General features: G+C 36.2%; 1 protein-coding gene across 5 annotated transcripts in view; it reads left to right on the top strand.

The window, feature by feature from the left end:
* The window catches only part of CDKAL1 (CDK5 regulatory subunit associated protein 1 like 1), a 639,139-nt gene that overhangs the window by 180,818 nt on the left and 434,865 nt on the right, over positions 1-23,456 (top strand). For all 5 annotated transcript variants that reach the window (XM_058555174.1, XM_058555173.1, XM_058555170.1 and 2 more), the window contains exon 8: positions 13,058-13,178. In XM_058555174.1, the coding sequence (XP_058411157.1) occupies positions 13,058-13,178 (121 nt within the window). The remainder of the gene's footprint in view (positions 1-13,057; positions 13,179-23,456) is intronic.

Raw genomic sequence — 23,456 nt, 5'->3', positions numbered from 1 at the left:
TTTCGTTTAGTAAAATGTAGTGAGAATAGTTGGGACTATAAACTTAGAGAAAATACTTAGCAGCTTCATTACATTTTTCAAATAGAGCATGAAGTTGTAGGTTAATTGTGGTATTTTCTGTCTTGGTTTGACTTTTTAAACACAATAGTAAATTGTATTGTGTTGGTAATTCTCATTTAGTACTTTAGAGCTGAGTTCCCCCAAAATAGAAATATAAAGTGGAAACCAGGTCATATTAGAGGTGCAGTATCTAAAACTTCAATAGCAAAATAAAATGTACATAAAAATTATCATCCTTGAAAAATTTATTAGAAAACAAAAATTTTTTGGTTAGTAAAATGATGTATCACAGCCAAGTGAAAAAACTGACAATATAGAATAATTTGACAGCTTGAATGTGAGTAGACAAGAAATTTAAATCTGATTTTCTCTTTTTCTTGAAAATTTTGTTTGACAATTAGAAGAATTTACTTAATCAGACAGTTGTAAGATGTTGTTTATTAGGTGATGCCATTGACCTTTCCTTAGAAAACCTCATGTTGTTAGTAATTGTCATAGAGCAAGAATGCTTGATTGATTTTAACATTTTGTGTCTAACGTTTGGAGATGCCATCTTTTCTTTTAAAAGTTTGTTCTGTAGCACTCTACAAAGTATACAGCATGTATGTAGCAGTTATTTCTGAGACTGAGAGACAAAATACCAATTTCATTTACTTATTAGTTTGAGGGGGAAAAAAAACTCATTTGCACAATCTCCAGTTACAATATCAACTATGGATGGATTTTTAAGTGGAAGTTTATCAGTACTACCGTTTTATAGCAGAGCATACATTTTATTGAGTAATAAAGAAATAGTTGAAATGTCTCTATAAAAGATGGTTTCAAACACATTAAATCTTTATTGTAACTCTGAAAATTCAAGTGCACCATTTCTTTAAGCTGCACTGAAGTCTGTTGCTGTGATGGATAAGAGTCCTGGATTGAGAATACGAAGAGCCGTGTTGAGGTACTTGGTTCTGCTGCTAACAGTGTCACGTTTAACGACCCAGACAACCTCATCAATTCTTAATTTCCTGAGTTGTAAATTGTGTGACATAGAAGGTCCCTTCAGCTCTGAAATTCTCGGAGTGTTTGAATCTGCAATATAAAACTGAGTTCTGTCATTAGAATGAGATGTTGACATTTTGGACAGTGATCTCTAGCAAAAGTTGTTAGAATGTGACTAGCTTTTTCTCGAATTCTGATCTCCATGTGCCGGGTTTTACTTTTTCTTTCCACATGTCTTCCTACTTAAAAATGAGGTTGAAGACGTTTGTGGCAGACATACCATGCATTTTTTTCTGTAGATCTCTGTGTTCTCCAGTGAAGAGAGTCTTGAGTAAAGCACAGTTCTCTGACTCCTTTGCCTTTACTCCATTCAGTTGTAATGCCATCCTGGGTGGTGATAGGCAATGTACTTCCCAGTGTTGCTTAAGAGTTTTATGCTTCTTTCAAGCAACTTTCATTTCTGCTCTGGGGCATGTTTATTTTCAGGACTTCGAGACAGGCAGTTTTGGTCTTGGTGACTGGGATTGCTGGGCAAAAAAATGTAATATGAGAGCATTTAATGTAAGGTGGGAACATCACCTGGAGCAGCAATTCTCTTTCTGGGAGAGGAGTAGTAGCTGAGAGGGACTCCTAGCCAGAGGGGGAGTTGGCAGAGTGGTGTATCAGCACCTGGGGAAGCTGAAGGTTAGAGAATCTGCCATGTGGCCCCTCGACCTGTTACAGCCCGGTAAGGATCATATGACTCAGGTGTCCTGGGTTAGGAAAACAGCCATGGTTCTCTAAGCATGTATGCTTAGACTTACCCAGGATCATGTGCATTTCCTGGCACACTATTTATGAAATTCTATCAGAATGCAAGTGAGTGATTTAATAGGGTGACCTGGAACCCACTTTACATATTTAAAAAATCATTTGCAAACTTGATTATTATCAGTGCGATTATTTGTGACCTATTTCCTAGTGCTCCTAGAGCTTTAAAAATAAATGGGATCTGACTAACTTACAGTGTTTGAAAGTTTTGAAAATCTCCTTGCCTTCTTGCTTTTGAGAAACGTCATTAGTGCTATAGGTCTTGATAGGATTACAGTTGCATTAATTATAGTAGCGACTGTAATTAACTTCTGTCTAGCTCTTTGTAGCTTACCCTTTTTGTGTACGTTAATTCATTTGTACTCCGTGGGAACCCTGGCATTACTGATTCTACAGTTAGGCAGCAACGTACTAAAATTTGAAACTTAGTCCTCTAATCTCATGTTCTTTTACGTTCTGGTAAGCTGTTTACCTTGAATGGAAGGAAATGAAAGTGAGACCCATTTGTTATTATTATTTCCTTCTCTCATGCCTGTTATTTAAGGTCACTGCTCACACGTTTCCAGTTCCCTTTCGTAGCCTCGCTTACACATTTTGTTCCTTTGATCTCTTTTTCCCTCTCCTTCCTCTCAGTTTTACTTGCCATTTTATTTTGTGCCAGCATAAAAACTTTTTTTGTAGGGAGTTAAAGATTTGTTATATTTTTTAAAAAATTCTGAATAGAATATTTTAGTCTTACTTTGCTGTAAAGGTACTTAATTTATGAAATGAGTGAGTAAAAACAGTCCTTAACTATAAGCAACCAATAAAAAGCTAATCTAACCAATAAAAAGTTAAAGAGATTCTATAGAGAAAATTCTCTTGGGTGTCTTTTTTAAGGGTAATTTTTGAAGGTTTTAATGTGAAACATATTTTATATACTTTTTGCTGTCAAATGGGTTAGGTCAGGAAAATCCTTCTGCATTTTTTAAGGATATGGCCTGTGTTCTAAATCCTAGTTTTGTGTTTAGACCAGATAAGTATTGAAGCTATAACCAGAAGGATTTTGATGTAGATAACTTTCAGTCTTGAACATTTCATAACCAACATTAATTGTAATTTCTTAAAATTAACTTTTAAAAATAATGTTTGATCAGTCTTTTGATTAAAACTAAGAGTGTATCTCAAGCCCACATAATTTCTACCTCTTAAACTATATTTAGAAGCATTTTCATTTTTGAAGGTGCGGTTTTTCACAGTGGGGCTCCTTCATGCCAAGTCTTAATAAATCTTCTCGGTGAAATCTGGTTTTAGTGATAGGCTGGTTTTAAGAAGTGGAAAATGGACAACAAGCAGTAATTCTAGCAAAGAACTATGCTGACTGTGTTAGTAGTGTTGTGTCCAAATGTACTGTGAAATATATATAGTCATGTATGTAAATTGTATCTTGCTTGCTCAGCCTCCCACACTACATTGTCACCTCTCCTTGAAGCCTTCCTGATCTTTCCCAGGAAAGTTGACCACTCTTTCATGGTGTCCCACTGTTCCTAGAAACATTGATCAGGCTGTCTCTGACACTTCATTCCCGTTACTTGTATACAAGTCTTTTCCTCGAGACCTTAAGTTCCTTTAGGGCACAAGTCAATGTGGTGACTTAGGACAGGATAGATTTTTTTTTGAGGGGTGTTGTATTTTAGGAGTCTTTATGTTGTATTAAATATTGATAAAATAATACTTCATACATACTTTATTTTTTAAGCTCATCTATAATATTGTGGAACTGTGGTTTCCGTTACGCATGCGCATTAACATATAAATACATATGTACATCCTCTTTGTTTTTCTTACGTTTCTACACTTATTTCATTGTCGCCATTTCTATAGGAGGACAATGATAACACCTGTCACAAGGGGTTGAGGACTAACTGTGAATTTAAAGCCAGTAAGTAAGCTGCAGAGGCCCCCTAACCTCCCCCCATTGTGATTGCCTTTATGCTGCCTGCTGTACGGATGTGTCAACTTATGATTGGAGACGAAATAAAATGTAGCAAGGACAGACAGGTATTTTTTAAGATCCATAGATGAGACAGTTCTCCAACTTCCTCTGCTTCTCCTCTCTCCTCTGTGACACTTTATGGTGGCTTGAGTTGAATAACAACGGGAGGAAACTTGAAATTTTCATTCCTGATTGCTAGTGGGAATTTGAGCTTCAGTTTTTAAAAGTTAAATGTGGCTTTCAAGTTCCTTGTGTCTTGTTTTTTACTGTTGTTGTTTTATAGCAGCTTGAATGCCATCTCTGCTTTCATCACCTGGTTGCAGCAATTCGGGGAATATAGGTTTGAGCATGAGCAATGATTAAGTTCTCTGTTGCTGCCATGGATGCTTTACATATTGAAACTGAAGCATACATAGCTTTATTGCTGTAAACATTAAAGCTTTGGAGCTATTTAAGAAATTTAGAATTTAAGAGAGCCTATGGTAGCAAGACAGCCAATGACCTGAGGAGTTCTTTTAAGGGTCAGTACTAATGTGGAGTTATTGACGTGGGACTGCTTTGACTTTTGAGTGCTTTGATATACACTGATTTATGTGAAGAATAAATTGGCACGACACAAATCTCCTGCCACTGTCATAAAAGGTATATCCACTTGCAAAAGATGTAATTAAACATAAAATTAAATGCTTATGGCAATTTGCCCCCAGAAGGTGTCTCCATTAAGGTAAGAAGACATTTTGCTTATGTGGATTATTTGTTAAATGTATTCTTTGTTTGCTATGATGACCTTAAAATAATTGTCATTGTTAGCTGTACCAGCAATGCCATACAAATGGAAGAAAAAAATTGCCTATGAATGTTCCATTCCAACAAATGTTTTCGTCTTACCATCTTCCGTATGTAAATTTCATACATACAGTTGTAGATCATACATAAATTTCACATTCTTTTTTGTTTTTTTGTGCAACAGGAGTTTTGATATTAAATAATCCTCAAACTTCTAGGGATTAAAACTTTGTATTATGACCTTATCTTAGCTTCATCTCCAGCCCACCTGCCTGTCAGGTAAGGTGTTGGCTCCTTCATGCTTTGTTAAACTCTGGAAGCTCTCGCTGGTAACATCAGTACCTTAGTGGGCTCTCTTCACTTACACTTTGATTTGTACTTTGAATTCTGTCGTTTTGGACAATTGATTCTTATCATTCTTTTCTTATTTTAATATCTTTTTCTAGGTGTCATTGTTCTAGTTAACATTTTAAATTCTTCATACTTGCTGAAATCTTAATAGCTAAAATTGGAGTTTGAATTGTATTGATCTTGTGTTTTTGAGTCAGTTCTAGCATTTCACATAAAGTTTTCCAACCTAGACTTGTGACAGAGCTGCTTCTTCCATTTAATCCAATTTCTTTGTTTGACTTTGCTTTCTTCTTCTAAAACGAAAATATTTCAAGGGAGGGTCACACTTTAGTGTGAATATCAGTGCATGCTTGCTTTCTTGAGAAGTGCCTATATATGAGGAATGACACTGAATGGAGTGGAGAGAAACTTTTGGCTACATTTTTGTTTTTCTTTGTAGTTAAGTAGTTAAAAATGCTTGTGAAGGATATGTCAAGTAATAACTCCAAACATTTTGTAGAAAAACAGATTAAATTGAGCATGCCCTTCTGATATTCTTTTTTTGTGTGTGTGTGAGAGGAAGATCAGCCCTGAGCTAACATCCATGCTAATCCTCCTCTTTTTGCTGAGGAAGACTGGCTCTGAGCTAACGTCTATTGCCAATCCTCCTTTTTCTTTTTTTTTTGCCCCAAAGCCCCAGTAGATAGTTGTATGTCATAGTTGCACATCCTTCTAGTTGCTGTATGTGGAACACGGCCTCAGCATGGCCGGAGAAGTGGTGCATCGGTGCATGCCCGGGATCCGAACCCCGGGCCGCCAGTAGCAGAGCACGCTCACTTAACCACTAAACCGCAGGGCTGGCCCTGATATTCTTAAATAATACTCGAATTGATGTGACCAGATTTACTTATGTGAGAATTGATGTCTGCAGTACATTTACTTTTTTTCCCCTTTTTCTTGAATTTTCTGCCAATCTTCTCCTACCCTCTGCCCCCAGCATTGTGTTGGATTGCTTTACTAGGAAGTTTTCCAGCAGGCCAACCCAGAGGTTAGGGTTCAGACAGGTCTTCTGAATGTGTAGTTAATAGGGCTGAATTTGTGTTAAGTGAGAGCAGTTAGTAAGAAGAGATCAAGAAGACTTGGCATGGTGCCTCTGGTGGTGGTAGAGGTGGGTGGTCACATATTAATGGTCTTTAAATGAATGGCCCTTAAAATTAGGTAGGATGAATAAAGTATTGAAGGAAAGTCTGGCTGTTTATAGAGCCTTTAGAAGGAAAAGAAATTAAAGGGGGAAAAAATAAACAATAGGAATCTGAGTTGCCAGATCACTGGTGCTTCTGTAATATGTAATGATATTCTAAAGCTCGTTTGTACAACCCACTTTAGCTTTGAGAACCAAAGGAGGGAATATTGGTTTCTGTGTAGAAACATAATTTGATTAATAAATACATATTTTGTAGTTGGTTCTATTTCTGTCACTCAATATATGTGCTTATATTCCAGAGGTTGATTCTTTTTTCTTTGTGAATGACCATTATAATTCGCTTCCTTACATGTTGACCGACTGGGCTTTCTAGTATATGTGGGTGGGATGTTTTCGCTCAGCTCTGATAATGTTCACTGCAGTTAACACTCTGGAATTTGGAAAAGATTTTTTGCTCCTCAAGATCCATAAACAAAATTGAATATTGATTCAACTAGTATAGCAATTATTGTACAAAATATGCCTATTTTTGTTCACATAGATGAATTGTGAAATTGACAAATATTATGAATTTACAAATATGCGTGTAATAGTGAATTATATAAAAACAACTAGCTTTTGGTTCAAAATTTTTTAATATATAATAATTTTAATAAAATGGTCTAGTAACATTCTTCAGTGGATTAGATCAAATGTAAAAACCAGCACAAAATCCGGGTTTTGTAGCTGTTTTATAAATAACTGCTGAAAGCCTCAGGCTTAAAATTAAATTTGATTTTTAACAGGGCTGAATTTTATGTGGCACTTGGAAGTAGCAACTTAGAGAGATGTTTATTAAAAATGGCTAATAAACCCACCAAGATACATTTGACCACTATTTAGAGGAGATGAAATGTAAATTTACATTTAAAATGGAAAATATAAAAGATCTCAGAAATATAATGTTTGAGTATGTCCCATTCTACATATAAGGCAATCTTCCGTTTTCATCTGGGTATTAAAATTGCATATTTCTGTTTTAATCACTTTACATCTTTATCACTCTCTCCTCAGTGATTTCGTGTTATTATCAGTTGATCTGGTCACACTGTGCATCATTCTTCCCATCCGTTCCTATTAATACTTCTTCCTTTAATTTCTTATTCACATGCGATTGAAATGATGTAAAAATTGATATTGTCACTCTATTTTTCTTTCCAACTCTGTTGTTCTGCTGTCTTTTTTCACTCCCTTTCTCTTCAATCTAGCCACAAAAGGTGATGAAATTTGCAGTAGTCACAAAATAAGTTAGTACTCATTGAGCAGCCATTCTTTTTCCATCACGGTGTTAGGCATTGATGGCTAACCAGGCGGGATCAAACAAAGAAGCAATGTATGAGTGTGTATTTATGGGGTTGCTTCATGGTCCCTTCCTAAGTATAGCATGTTCATTCTGAGCATAAATTTGCTCCAGAAATTTCATTTTTACCTTTCACATCTTTGCGCCCTCAGCATGTTTTCCTCTGCCTGAGTCCTTGTTTCCTCTCCTTGGTGTCCCAAAGACATGCCTTCTTTAAGACTTCTTTTTCAGATTTATTCTTTATTCTGTCAAATTTCAGTTTGTTTTAGATGGTAACAATATTGATAGCTGCACGTATAGTAGGTAATGATTTGCAGTATGTGTGTTTATTCTATGGTCTATAGATTTAAGGAGTCGATTTGAAACAGAATTCTGTTTGCAAAAGGATTTTTAAAAGAGATAGTATATAGCAAATGAAAGTTTTATTCTGCTAGTCCATTTTTTAAAAAATAATTGTTCTGTGGTTGAATTCCCTTCCTTTCATCTTTGGCCAAATATAATGAAGGATTTTTTATGTTATTTCCTAGTGTGTTTTTAGTGTACTATAGTTTTCAATTAAAAAAAAAAACAGACTGTTGTTAGGTCTGCTGCTCTTTAATGAATCACTGGATTGGAAAATAACTCATTGTATCATCAGGCAGAGATACAGTCCTTTATTTGCATGTAGATAGTGAAGATGAATAATTTATCAAATGTTATTAGTGCAAGCTGCATATTACTGAAGTCTCAGCAGGATATAATGAAATTTGTCTCTGCTAGTATGAAAATAGCATGCCTTTGCATAGTCATTATTGAACTTTTGGCATCTCTCAGAGAACTATTATGTTATCGTGCCAATCTTGCTCACCTCTTCATTAACTGGACTTTTGATTGAAGAGTTGAACTTATCTTGAAAATCTGTGAAATCTGGTATGCCAAATGCTTGTTTGAGTCTAGCTATGTTTCTCCATGAGAGCAAGAATTTCCAGAATGAATGAAGTGCTTGATGTTTCTTATTAAAGTGATTAGTGCAAAAAACGCTATGACTGATGGTTTTATTACTTCTGGTTATGAAAAACTGTCTATACAGGAGATGTTTAAGCAATATATCTTTCTGAAATGAGGGGTGATGAAACGTATGTAATTGCTTAGAATCTTATATTTGCATTAATTACGTTTTTGAAGTTATTTTAAATAATTGCTTTTAAAAAGTTTGCTTTGATTTGTTTGTGGCATGATTGTGTGAGGAGATCAACAAATCTCCCCACAAGAAACAATAAAGCTGGACAAATGGTCAAAAACAAACCATTCCAGCTCTCTGGAAATTGACTAAAAGCATTCAGCAAATTGAAAAGTGTTCATTCATGAAAACAACTGAACTTTGGATAAGAACAGTGTGAGTCTGTGGTGTTTGTGCCTGGGCTACTCCCATTTTCCTTTCCCAGCTCTGTGGGCAGTGTTGTTCAACCAGGGCAGAGCAGGCTGTGAAAACTTTCAGCTTCACTGCTGCTCCCAAGATGGCTCAGTTGATTTGGAGAACTGTCAGTTAAAGTGCAGATTTTTATGGCAAGCGACGGGGAGGATCTGTGGCTCTACCCACTTGAAGTTGCAGGCTGTTTGGCACAAACAGTAGAGAGGCGGACTAGCCATGGATTTAACAGAGACTTCTGGGAGGTGAGACAGAGATAGGATGTATGATAAGTTTCCACAGACCTTAAGTTTACTGGAGGTTGTGCACATGCACAGCAGAGACTGCAGTGGCCCCAATCCATCCAGACTTATCTGCCTGCTGGAGCCTGCCTGCACATCCTGAGAAGGTGGGAGAGGACCCAGGAAAGCCCAGGAGAAAGTAAAAGACGGGGCAGACTTGAAAATGGCCCTAACTTTGAGTGCCCTCCATCGGCTCATACACAGATCCATCAGCACATAGTAGGAATCTTACTGGTTCAAGGTGTTTGAGCAAATATGTGACCAGTCTTTGACTTAACAAAAAGCTATGCAGATATAGAGTTGACTGCTGGGAAGTTATGCTTTGGGTGGGGTTGGGGGTGGGAATAAGAGAGATCAATGACCATTCATTCTGGAGAGACAAATTTTTTAGATTTCGTCCAAGTAAGTTACTAAATAAAATCAACAACCTTTGGGGAGAAATCTGAATTGAGAGTTGCTACAATTTATTACCTAAAATTTTCAGTATTCAAGAAAATATTATGATGCATGCACAGAAACCAAGTATAACCATATTCAGGGGGAAAAAAAAGCAGTCAGTACAGATTGTCTTTGAGTGACCAAAAATGTTGGATTTAGCAGACAAAGCTTTCAAAGAACAAAGTGAAACCATGTTAAAAGCGTTTAAGAAAAGGATGATGACAGTGACTTGAATGCAGAATCACAAAAAGATAAAAATTATAAAAAAGAACCAATAGGAAATCTGGAGTTGAAATGTACAGTAACTGAAATGAAACATTAGAGGGGCTCAGGTGCAGATTTGAGATGGCAGGAGAAAAAAGTAAATTTGAGGATAGATCAAGAGAAATTATCCAATCTGAAGAACAGAAGAGAATTGAAAAGGACCACAAAGTCTTGTGGGAACACATTTAGCTCACCAACAAGTATGTCATGGGAGTCACAGAATAAGAGGATACAGAAAAAGTACAAAAAAACCCAGTTTTAAAACAGTACTGGATGAAAACTTCCCAAACTTGTTGAAAAACATTACTTTATATATCCAAAAAGCTAAATGAATCCCATGTAGGAAAATCACAGAGATCCACAGCTAGGCACATCATAGTCAAATGGTTGAAAGACAGAGCATAAGAGAGAAATGATAGCATAAGAGAGAAATGACACGTTATGTACAGGGAACAACAATAAGATTAATAGTTGACGTCTCATCAGAAGCAATAGAAGTCAAAGGCAGTGGAATGATATCTCAATACTCAGAACAGAACTGTCAACTAAGAATTCTATATCCAGCAAAAATATCCTTCACAAATGAAGCAAAATGAAGACATTCCCAAATAAACAAAGCATTTGTTGCTAGCAGGCTTGCTTTACAAGAAATACTAAAGGAAGTTCTTCAGGCGGAAAGGAAGTGGTACCAAATGATAATTCCCAGGAAGAAAGGAAGGGTGCTGGAAATGGTAATTATGTGGCTAAATATAAAGTACCCTATAAATGTGTATTTTTCACATTTTTCTCTTCTTTAAAAAAACGACAATTGTATGAAACAACAATTATAGCACTAGATTTTTGGGTTTATTCAGGTATATATAAATATGTGTGACAAGAAGAGCATGAAGGAGGAGGAAGGAGAAGAAATGGCACTGGGACAATTGAATATCCATATGTAAAAAAATGAACTTAGACCTTTACTATATACAAAAAGTAACAAAGTGGATCCTAGACCTAATTATAAGAGCTAAAGTGATAAAATTTCTAGAAGAAAATGTAGGCAAAATCTTTGTGCCCTTGGGCTAGGCAAAGAGTTCCTAGATATGGCACCAAAAGCATGAGCTCTAATAGGAAAAATTGATAAATTTAATTTCATTAAATTAAAAAGCATTTACTTTTTAAAAGATACCATTATGAAAGTGAAATTATAAGCCACAGACTGAGAGAAAATATTTACAAACCATATATCTGCTAAAGGTTTTGTAACCAGAATATATAAAGAATTTTACAACTCAATAATAAGACATATACTCCAATTAAAATGTTGGCAAAATACTGAAGTAGACATTTGTATTAGTCAGGGTTCTGTAGAAAAACAGAACGAATAAGGGGTGTGTGTGTATGTATAAAGAGATGTATTATGAGGACTTGGCTCACACCATCATGGAGGCTGAGAATTCCCACTGTCTGCTGTTGGCAAGCTGACGACCCGGAAGAGCTGATGTGTAGTTCCAGTCCAAGTCTAAAGGCCTGAGAAGCAGGAGAGCTGATGGTGTAAGTTCCAGGTGTGCAACTGGGCAGGCACGAGACCCAAGAAGAACTGATATTTCAGTCTGAGTCTGAAGGCTGGAAAAGGCCAATGGCCCAGCTCAACAGTCAGGCAGGAGGAGTTACCTCTTACTCAGCCTTTTTGTTCTATTCAGATCTTTGATTGATTGGATAAGGCCTACCAATGTTAGGGAGAGCAGTCTGCTTTACTCAGTTTACTGATTCAAATGTCAACTCATCCAGAACCCACCATCACAGATACACCCAAAATAATGCTAAATGTCTGGGTGCCCTGTGGCCTAGTTAAGTTGATAGATAAAATTAACCATCACAACATTTTACCAAATGAGACATACAACTGGCTAATAATCACATGAAAAGGTGCTCAACATTAATCATTACGGAAATGCATATCCATTCAAACTGCAATAATATATACCACCTCATACCCACTAGAATGGCTGTGGTCAAAAAAAAGTTACAACATGAGGTCTTGGCAACGATGGGGAGAAACTCAAACCCTCATACATTGGTGGTGGCATATAAAATGGTTCCACCACTTTGGAAAACAGTTGCTTACAAAGTTAAATATGAATTTACCACATGACCCAGCAGTTCTGTTCCTAGGAATCTATTCAAGAAAAATGAAAACATATGTCTACACGAAGACTTATATTTGAATATTCATAGAAGCATTGTTATAATAGGTATTAATTGGAAAAAATCCAAATGCCTATCAACTGGTCAACAGATTAACAAAATGTGGTATATTTGGTATGAGAGTAGGATGGACTGTAAATAAGCTTGAGGGAATTTTGGGGTGATGGAAATGTTCTAAAACTGGATTGTGATGATTGTACAACTGTATAAGTTTATTTAAATCATTGAATTATATACTCACAATGGGTGAATTTTATAGAAAGTATATCAATAAAGTTATTAAAAAATATGTATATAAAGAGCAAATGACAAAGTCAGTATGGAAAATAATAATTGGAGAATCTGAAGGAGATGGGAATTCTTTATACTATTTTTCTAGTTTTCCATAGCTCTGCAATTAATTCAAAATTTCAAATTTATAAAAATTTTAATGGCTCCTAGAGGTGGTCTGATTTCTTTTTGTAATGCTTTTCCAAAAATAAGCTCAAGAACTTTTGTTGTTCTTAAAAGTCCAATCCTAAAGTATCATTTTATCTTAGCTTTTTTATTCTTTACTTCTTTGATTTACTGTTTGCTTTGAACAGATAATCTGCTTTTGCGTTTTTTTTTCCTATAGTGCAGTTAGCCTGCAGGCCCAGGACCCAAGTGAACTCTTCCTGCTTCATACACTTATCTAGTCTATGCTGGGAGCATTCATACTTTGTAGAATGACATTTTGAGGATATTTCTGTTTCTCTCATCTGTGCAGTATAAATGTACAACTATTATAAGCAAAGCACTTTTGACTATAGGACGCGAACACAGCTGTTTTTCCCTTTGGCAGTATTTCTCAGGTTCAATGATCACATCTTCTCTAGGTTGTTTTGTTTGTTTGTTTTCATAAAGGAAAAGGTAAATGCAGGTATTAACACATTTGTTGAGAACAGTAAATTCAAGTGAAGTTGTGTGACTCATGCTAATGTCTATTTCTGTGTTTTACTTGAAGGTCACTCTGTGAGACTGCTGGGTCAGAAAAAGGATAATGGAAAACGATTGGGGGGAGCACGATTGGATTTGCCAAAGATTAGGAAGAATCCACTGATAGAAATCATTTCCATCAATACTGGGTAAGCTTCTCTCAAACTTACTCATAAAATATTCAACATACTCCATGAATTCAGTTTTTTTCCTGGCCATCTGACATGGAAAAGTAGTTGAATATTTTCGTGAGAAAGAAAAATCAAAAAGCTCTGAAGCACATGAATATGGTTCCCTCTAAGACGTTCCCTGTATGCAAATTACACTTATAGTTGCAGCAAGGTTTTATATCTTTGATTAATTTTTTACTTCTCCTTTTTGGTAATAAACATGGATTTCATTTTCCAGCTATGTCCTTGGTTAAAATCTTTTCTAAAAGAGTATTTCATTCCGTGGAGTGGTTAACACCCCATCGTCTTGGACTATTTTTTCAATAGGGTTATAGTAAATATTGCCAAGATACTAACCATGTTTTGATTATCAACTATCTGAAATGCATATTTTAAAATGTTACTCTTACAAGCTTTAAACTGAAAGTAAACATTGTGACTGAATATCAAGTACTCTTAATTTCCACATCAGTCTGAAGTTCTGCCTGACTATAACTCTTGATATAATTATTCATACTTGGTTTTATTTGCAGTTATTGAATTTGGTTCCTTTAATTATGACTCCATCTGAAAAAGTTACTTATTTCCCACTTTAATCTGTGTTATTGGAGTCTGAAAGTTTGATGAAACCAAGGCCTTCTATTCCTTAAGTCACAGAGTCCCTCTATTTGTACAGCTGCCTCGTATTTCCCACAGATTTAAGCTGTCCTGCTCCGTTTTGATTTCATCTTTCTTCTCTTTAAAAATTGTTCTCCTTCTGTCCTTTGCTTTCTTCATGCTATTTCTCGTTGAGAGCAGTGAATTTATTTTTCCTTCTCCACTGTCTTTCTACCTCTCTCTAAGTCAGCAGCTTCATTTCCTCCTGCACTATTGCAGCTATGTTGTCACTAGTCACCTTGTCTCTAGTCCTATCACCTTCTGGTTAATCCTGCATGCTGCTGCCAAAGAGTAGGGAAGGTTGAGGAAGACATTTGTTTTTTCCCTAAAAGCCCATGGGGACTTTCACTTGACTTGGTAAATTTGTCCTGGACCAACGTCTGGCCTTGAGTGTTGAAGATTCAGAAACCTGGACCCATCAAGCTCAGAGACCAGTGATTAAATCGGCATTTAACAGTGAGAAGTGTAGATGTCACGTTGACTGGACTACCTAGTATTTTCCCTTGAGCCTGAGCCAAATTATAAGTGTAACGCTGGTTACTGTTCCCTGTATCTCGGTTATTCTCCTCCTTCCTTCAGATATTGCACTGTGGTTTTTTTTGATTGCTGAATTCCTGTATAAAATTGCAGCATCCTTACATTTTCTCTCCTCCATATTTGTCTTCTTTTCCTCTGTAACACTTCTCACCATTGAAATAAACATCTGTTCATTTATATTGTAATTGTCTGTCTTGCCTCACTGGCATGTAATCAGCTTTATGGTGGCAAGGAATTTTAACTCTCTTATTTACCATTGTATCCCTAGTACACAGAAGAATGTACACAGTAGGGATTTAATACGTATTTACTTACTGAATGAATGAATCATTGAGTTATATAATTTGAACGTTTAATGGGATTGTGTTAAATTCTCTTCACACTACAGACTGCATTGCCAGTTGTACAATAATACCTGGTGTTTAGCTAAGCATACTTTCTCCTGAACAAGGTCTTTAAAGGGACAAAGTCAAAACGTTTCTGAGAACCATATTTTTTTTTTTATATGCAGGACTAATCAACCCCTTTTTGGCTAGACACATTCCTTTAAGTATATTAGTGTTTTCGGGTCTGTCAAACCTTATTAGGATCCATTTGGTCTCTTCAAGGTAACTTTGCAGCTACCTTTGACCTACTGAGTGTCGATTTTAACTGTTTATTTCCAAAGGTGCTTTATTTTTCTAGTCTGTATGTACTTCTCCATTGTGTCACTTCCCACCTCACACTCCAGTATTTAGTCATACTGAACTACATGAAATTCTCAATCTCAAGGTTCTTTTCTATCGTCAGGCCAGACACAATTCTATGAAATGTATATTTTTTCTTGTATTTAATCCTCACAACAGCCTTATGAGATTTTTTAATAGATGAGGAAACTAAGGTACAGAGAGGTTAAGTGACTTCACATTGTCATGCAGTTAGTAAGTGACTGAGACATATCTATTAATTCCTGTCAGATACTTTTGTCGCTTCAAAGGAGCAAGGGATTGTATCCATTGTGGTCAACAGAGAGGGATTTTGTGGGAGCAGAATAATCTTTGCATTGTAGTGACATTTGAAATAGGCCCTGAAAAATAGGTAACTGGAATTTTGATAATTATGTATGGAGATGTATTTGATTTCTATTGCTGTTGTAACAAATTACCACAAACTAGGTGGCTTAAAACAACACAAATGTATTATCTTATAGTTCTAGAGGTCAGATATCTAACACAGGTCTTCCTATGCTAAAATCAAGGTGTCAGCAGGCCTGTGTTCTGTAGGCTATTGAGGAGAATCTGTTTCTTTTCTTTTTTTGGCATCTATAGGCCACTCACATTCTTTGCTCCTGGTCCCCTTCTTCTATCTTCAAAGCCAGCAACATTGTATTTCTTTGTGTCTTTCTTCCATGGTCACAGTCCCTCTGACTTTGTCTCTCTCACCCACTTGTAAGTGATTACATGGGGCCCACCCAGATAATCCTGGATACCCTCCCTATTTTAATGTCAGCTGATTAGCAACCTTTATATCATCTACAAGTTTAATTCCCATTTGGCATGCAAGATTCCAATGGTTAGGTTAGATATGAAAAGAAAATTGTAGGTAGAGAAAAGAATGAATAAAGACATGGGATTGGACCATGTGAATTGTCTATGAAGAAGATAATTTTATCCAGTTTATCTGGAGTTTTCAGTATATGTATGGAAAAGTAGGATAAATTATCTTTTGTGTGAAGAATCTAGTTGTGCCTCGATGAGAAATTACACTTAATTCAGGTGGTAAAGGAAAGGAGAGCCACTGAGGTCTGGAACAGAGGTGAGAAATAATCATAGCTAGACATTGGGAAGATTATTCTGGTACCACCTTGTAATGTGGGTTGGTGTTAGAAGATAGATACGGGGAGACCACTTAGGAGGCCATTATAGCAACCCAGCCAGGAAGGATTGAGAGCCTGAGTGGTAATTTTGGGAATGAAAAGTGAGGGTGGCAGAACTGTGTAATGGTTAATAAGATGGGCTTTGGCATACTCCCGGGGAGTTATTTGTAACCATGGATTTGAAAGTTCCAAAGAATAGTGGAAGATAGAAATATAAGCCCGGAAAGAAGCTTTAGTTGGAGGAGTAAAAGTGAATGAGGTCACTGAAGGTGAGTGGTCAATGCTTGTCTATAGGAAATAGGAGACAGAGGAGTTATATGTGGAATAGAAGTTGTCAGACATGAAGGTTTTATGAATATGGAGTGTCATATTATCAATTGCTTTGGACTCCTTAAGGAGAAATAATGCTAGGATAGGTGAAGCATTTCGAAAGAGTGGGAAAATTAGAAACCAGGTTAGAAATTACTTTACCAGGTTAGAAATTACTTTTGCTACAGGAGGATTACTCTTTGGAGGAGTTCGACTATAAAATAAAAGAGGTGGTCTTTGAAAATAGAAATGTTTTTCTGTCTAAGCTTGTTTAGAGGCAGAGGAGTAAGGATTAGAAATACATTGACAGGAGAAACATTGGTAGGAGAAAGGTAAGCATTGGAAGGGTAGAGGGACACAGAGATAGGAGTAAAGGATGTAAGTGTAAGTGTAGAACTAATCAGTTCATTTTTCTTAAAGGTCTTGACCAAATTAATTTCGAGAAAGCTGTTCAGTTTCGTGATGCTGTCAGGCAAAATGGAGGATGGAGTGTTCAGTGTCATGTCCCTTTATGTTTTAGTTAATACACTACAGTCTGTTTTTGATGACAGTGACTTGAGATACTATACTACCAGTTCTTGATCGAAATATCCCCCACTGCTTTCTAGTGTTTGTCAATTTTCTTCTTCCTTCTCTTCCTCCCTTTGGTGGTGCTGTTCAGTTGATATTCTATTCTATGTATTTTTAATAAACTGGAGGCTGTATCTAATGTTAGATTCTAATTTAATGTTTGGCCAGAAATAATCTGGTTTCTGAGGTAAAGGTACAAAATTCGAAGATTCATGCCAGAATGTTTCATTCTTCTCATTAAATTAGTGGAGTGAGGTTAAAGTTCTGAAGCACAACAGAGCAGGTTGTATGTGGATATTTATGTGGAAAAGTATCAACCAAGTGCTGTGGTCAGTGTACGAGGGAGTCAGCATTTGCATAAGCAGAAGCAGCAAGCTGAGGGTGAGAGGCTCAGTTTTTGTCAGGGGACCCCATTTGTGTGGGACCCCCATGTGTGTGATTGCCTTATTTTTTCTGGTAGTGAGAATGGAGTGTGGAGACAGAAGGTAATGTGGAGGACAAAAAGTAAAAAATCAGAAATTGGGCCATAAAGAAAATCTGTGCTCTATTTTGCCTTCTCTGTCACTGTTAAAGTCATCATTTTTGACATTTGCTTGGCAATTTTCGTTCTTCCAAAGCCAAGAGTTGGATGCTGCTTAGCAGTTCTGATATAAATTATATCATTTTTTAGATACTACTATCAGATTATCCCTAGTTTGAAGGGATAATCCTCCCCTGGGCTAAACACATCTTAGAAAATGCTGTCTGACCCTGTAATGCTTTACTGATACTTTCTCTTTTAAAATTTATCTTGTCTTTCTTGTTATTTGCCATCTGTCAGACATAAAATGATGGTATATGGGAACTTTTAAGAGGAATCTAATTTTCTTTGAGATTACGTACTTGAATTTATTATCATTTTTAAAAGTATCTGTTACTTTTTCCCCCTTGTAACATCTTAGCTCTGGGAAAACAAACTAACTTGGATGTTTTCACTTTCTTTCTATAATGTCCAGAATTATCAGACTCTAGTCTAGTGCTCGTTATGTAGGTGCTCTCTAAATATTTTAACGAAAGAATGAAAAAACAAGAACGCAAATTTATTCCGTATAAGTGAAGTTTTATTTAGAGAAATATAATTACTACTAATAACATTTTGTTATCTTTCTGGTTCTAATGATTAAAATATGAAATACTTATTAACTAGATATAATCTCAATACATTTGAAAATGTAATTATTATGTTCTTACCACATTACCAGGTATTGTGTTAGGTATTATGATATATGCAAACATATACATTTCCCAAGTTAACAAGTAACTAAGATTGACTGAAATAATCCAAAACATGCAGCTATAACCACAGAGGAAATTGTAGCTCCCATATAGGGAAGATTTGGATCTCATTTCTATTCCATATTCTGGGAAATGCTTCTAGGTCCTAGCATGACACACTTTCCAGGAGTGAGGGTACACAGCAGTGACTCCTTAGAGCTATGAATTTAAGACCTATGAGATACTCGGATATCCTTTCACTGCCCTTCTATGAGATACAGTGGCGGCAACACAGTAAAACAGTTGTCTCCTCCTTGCCCTTTGTCATCAAACACGACTACTGTCATTGTCAGTACACACGTGGAAAATATAAGCCTCAAATGCTATCTTTTTATGTTTCTCTTAAATTATAGCTTTCAGAAAATTACATTCTATAAAAAAACTATTTTTAGAGGTATTTAATTAAAAATGCTCTTCAAAAGCTTGAATTAAAGTTCCAAAGAGATCCTGTTAGAAGTTTGAATGTATGTGGTATCACACTTATACTAGGGTGAATCTTTTTAATATTTTGAGAGGATAAAATTTAGGACATTTTATATTATAATCTCTTTGAAATGACTGCATATTTAGTGTATTCAATAATGATTCATTGAGTCCTTGTATCTTAGCATGGTGTCAAGAAACAAGATATTCTTATTTTTTCATTCATACTATACTGCTGTTCAGATGTCCTGATTATATAAACCATGGCCCTATTCTGAATCTGCTCTCTCCGGAATAGCTCCTTCTGCCTCAGTGCCATCCACAGAGACAACTGTTAGAATATCACAACACCTTTCTCTAAGAGGCAATATCTCAAAATAAAACATTTTCCAAAAAAAATTCAGCAGACTTTATAGTCATTTACTTATTTAAAAAATTATGGGTCAATATCACTTTTTTATATATTAGGTACTGATGACTGCAAACTAACCAGAGCCAGTTTTGTCATGCACAACTCTTACTCTTAGGGATTTTTTTAATAGACACTAGTAGCTACCAATGAGGATTAGTTGTCTCCCTACAACCCAGCTGTCAGGTTGTAATGAAGCAAGTCTCAGTCCAAAATCTGCAATAAGAATTTATTAAGCTAGTTGGCACAGTCCAGCTGTTCTTGTAAGCTTGGTGAAGTCCTAATTCTCTCTCCTTTTGGGTTATTAAATCAAACTTTGCATCAAAGGTTCACTTGAGCCAGATGAGACCATATTGTCAACCTCAGGCAACTAGAATCCTCTACTCAATGTCTAGAGTGAGGGTGGGCTAGGGACCAAGCCAGAATAATATCCTTAATGGTCCAAGCCAGAGCTACTCAAAGTGTGATCTGTGGAACAGTGTCGGGTCATGAACTATTGATGGCTGGTCTGTGACAAGTATAGAAATTGAGAGGAAACATTTTGGAAACTTTTAAGGCAGTTTAACATTGCTGCAATGTCATTCATTTTCATTGTATTTTACAAAAATAGTGGTTTCCAAGAGGTTGGAAATAAAAATCCTGGTCTGTCATTATAGATATTTGAGCAACACTGGTCTTAGCTAGTGTGTTGCAAGATTCTTTACCCTATTCTGGATAATATTTTAGCCACCTATTCTGGATAATATTTTAGCCAATCCACTTATCTTGAGTGCCACTGATTTCACTAATGAGATCCCATTTCTATTGTCTTTTATGCTATTAGTTAACCATTTGTTGTTAGTAGTTAACCACTACTTTCACAAATGAAAACTTATTTCTATTACTAATTTGCAAAGCCTCTACTGTTGACCAAAGATAAAAGACAGCTAAAACATACCAGTATTCGCTGGAAGCTAGCCTTTCTGATTAAATACTAGCGAAGAGAGACTGTTCTTAGAGTTGTAGCTTAAAATAACTCATACATTTTATATTATGGTCTCTACATTAATTTTTTTCAAAAGTAAATTATAGAAGTCCTAATGTGGCCCATGTGAAACTTGAATCTAGAGGTTATAAGGGTTCTTTTGGCACATCCCTAAGATGAGTAGAGAGGTTATTATTCTTGTTCCTTTTTAAGTTTACAGAGGCCAGGAACCTCCTCTTAGTCATGAGCCTGGAATGTGGCGCCAGCCTATTCTGGAGCAGACAGTAGAGTCCGTGGTACATTGGAGAGAGCCCTGTGCTTAGGATTTGGAGTCATAGACACTGTTATTTTCTAGCTGTGACTGAGAAAAATTAGATAACCTCTTAGAGCCGATCTCTTTTCTAACACGGACACATGCTACCTACGCTGTGTGTGGCCTGACATGTTATGGGCACTAACAGGAGTTTTCCTTAGAATTTTGATGTTGCTATATCCTGTACTATACCAACATTTTCCAAGACCCCTTCTCCCCTTCCTTTCTCTTCATCCTTTGTATTAAGAAAGTTGCTAGTAGTAGAATTTAAAGTTAGGAGTTTATCTAATTCATCATCAGCTCATCAATCTTCTACGTCACTTGTTCACTTTTAAATGGGTGTTTGGCAAACTTTAAAAAAAATTAATCTCTCCTGCAGCTTTTAGTACAGTGTCTTCCTCACAGTATTCCCTTCATAAATATTTTAGTATTTCAGTGACAGCATTGTTAGTTAAATGCAGAAATTTTTTTTTGGCTAAGCTAGAATATAATTCTAATTACTTCTGTCTTGCAATAGATGTTTGTTTTGTAGAAAATAAGAATATATTAGTTTAGACTATGAATGAAGTGAAACTTATCTGAAACAATTAAATGTGTGAAATTGAAGTATTTATGGCAATTTTGAACTTGTTACATTTTTACTTTTATCCAAAAACTGACTGTCCAGGGCCGGCCCCGTGGCTTAGTGGTTGAGTGCGCGCGCTCCGCTGCTGGCGGCCCGGGTTCGGATCCAGGGTGCGCACCGATGCGCCACTTCTCCAGCCATGCTGGGGCCGCGTCCCACATGCAGCAACTAGAAGGATGTGCAACTGTGACATGCAACTATCTACTGGGGCTTTGGGGGAAAAATAAAAAAAAAACAGCCTCAAAAACTGACTGTCCTGAAATTTGCAGCTTTTTTGATATCTTCAGTGAAATCCTCAAATACCTTATTTTCACTTAATTATTGTACAAATGAAATTTTAAAGTAACCTTATTTTTAGTGCATTGTTAAAGTGAATTTCGGAAGGATCATTTATAAGAACAGTGGATGGCACTATTGGCTCATACCTGTGAAGTAATTATCATTAAGTTGTAGAACTTTCAAATGCTGGTTTAATGAATGCCTTTAGGTAGGTGTCCCACTTAAAAATTTTGGGGTGGATTAGAATAGGGATTTAATCTTAAATTTTATAAATTCTTCTTTATGTAATCATTTTATGTAAACTTTGAAATGAATATATAACTTTCTTAGTAATTATGTATAAAGAAATGGCTAGTTTAACGAAATCATTTCAAATTCTAGCATGTTATAGGATATACCATTGCTGTAACTAAAAAGTGCATCTTGCTTACTACTTTTCTGATAAAATTATTTAGTTTGAGGAAGGGAGAATAACTTTGAATTTGGGTATAAAAGCAAAAATGTAAAGATACTTAAGTTTAGACACATCATTAAAGAACCCTTATATTAAAGTTAATTGAGTAGAATAGTTAACACTATCTTCAGACTAGTTCTTAGAGTATATGATGAGGATATACATTATATAGTTATAGATGCTTTTACAGTTTAGAAAGTTTATTATTTCATTTCATGTATAAAAGTCTTTCATCTTTGCTCTTTAAGAAAACTAAAGAGCCCTGTGTCTGGACTCATTTATTCAACAAATGTGATTAACTTTTGTAAAGTGCAGAGGATGGAAAGATGCATTTATTTGGTGTCTGCCCTTGAGAATCCCACAGGACAGAGAGTGAAAAAAGCACAAGACAATTAAATTCTAACATTGTAAGTACAATAGCACAGGGGTGAACAAAGTTATTTTAGGACCATGATGAATTGGTTGGATGAGTTAGGGCTTCCATAGAAAGTGGATATTTAGGCTGTATCTTAAAGTTTATCTCATAGGTATGTTCAAAGGCACTTTAAGCAGGTGAGATCCTCCCCCTGTACCCGGCCCCATGAACAGTGGTATTGAATTGTGAAAGGCCATGTCTTATACAGAGAATGATGAGTGGGTCAGTGTCGTGGTGTTTTGAATAAGGGAATGGTGGGAGAAAGATTAGAAAGAGGTAGCTTGAGTTCAAACTTGGCCTCATCATTTGGTCATTTACTGTGTGATGTTGTATAAGTTATTCAGCCCCTCTATAGGTGTCAATTTTCTCATCTATAAAAATGGCGATATTAACAGTGTTGTGCGAACTAAAAGAGATCATCTGTTAGAGTAATTAACACAATGCCTGGCACATTGTATCTGTTCAATATAATTATTATTGTTTATTACTCTTGTAGCTATACAGAGGATAAACCTCAGGCTTAGTTAGATTGCAGTTTGCTTAAGACCATGGAGCAGTAAGGGCCAGAGTTGTTACTTGAACTAAATCATCTAATCTAACTAGTTTTTTTTTTTTTCCGATAGACCCCAAGATCAGTGGCCTCTAGCCCAGTTTTTTTCTTTTTTTCGGTGAGGAAGATTTGCTCTGAGCTAACATCTGTTCCCAATCTTCTTCCTTTTTTTTTTTTTTTTTTTTTGCTTGAGAATGATTAGCCCTGAGCTGACATCTGTGCCAGTCTTCCTCTATTTTGTATGTGGGTCACTGCCATAGCATGGCTTGACAAGTGGTGTAGGTCCGCAACCAGGATCCAAACTGGCGAATCTGGGCCGCTGAACCAGAGCATGCTGGACTTAACCGCTATGCCACGGGGCCGGCCCTCTAGCCCAGTTTTCTATCCTTGCATTTGAACTGTAGTTGTTTAGTTAGTTGAAAGGAAAGCCAATTAGAACTAAGGTTTCAGGCTAATCTAGAGGATAGTCTACTAAACCTGGGAAAGATGCTGTGGTTCCCAGATTTTTACATAGAAAATGAAAAACATGGGCTGTCAAGTGGAGGTGGTCAAGGAGAATTTCTGCTGTATACTTACATTGTAC

The sequence above is a fragment of the Diceros bicornis genome, chromosome 14, assembly GCF_020826845.1.
Source record: "Diceros bicornis minor isolate mBicDic1 chromosome 14, mDicBic1.mat.cur, whole genome shotgun sequence".
In the NCBI taxonomy this organism is placed as follows: Eukaryota; Metazoa; Chordata; class Mammalia; order Perissodactyla; family Rhinocerotidae; genus Diceros; species Diceros bicornis.
This window is presented reverse-complemented; position numbering and strand designations above follow the sequence as displayed.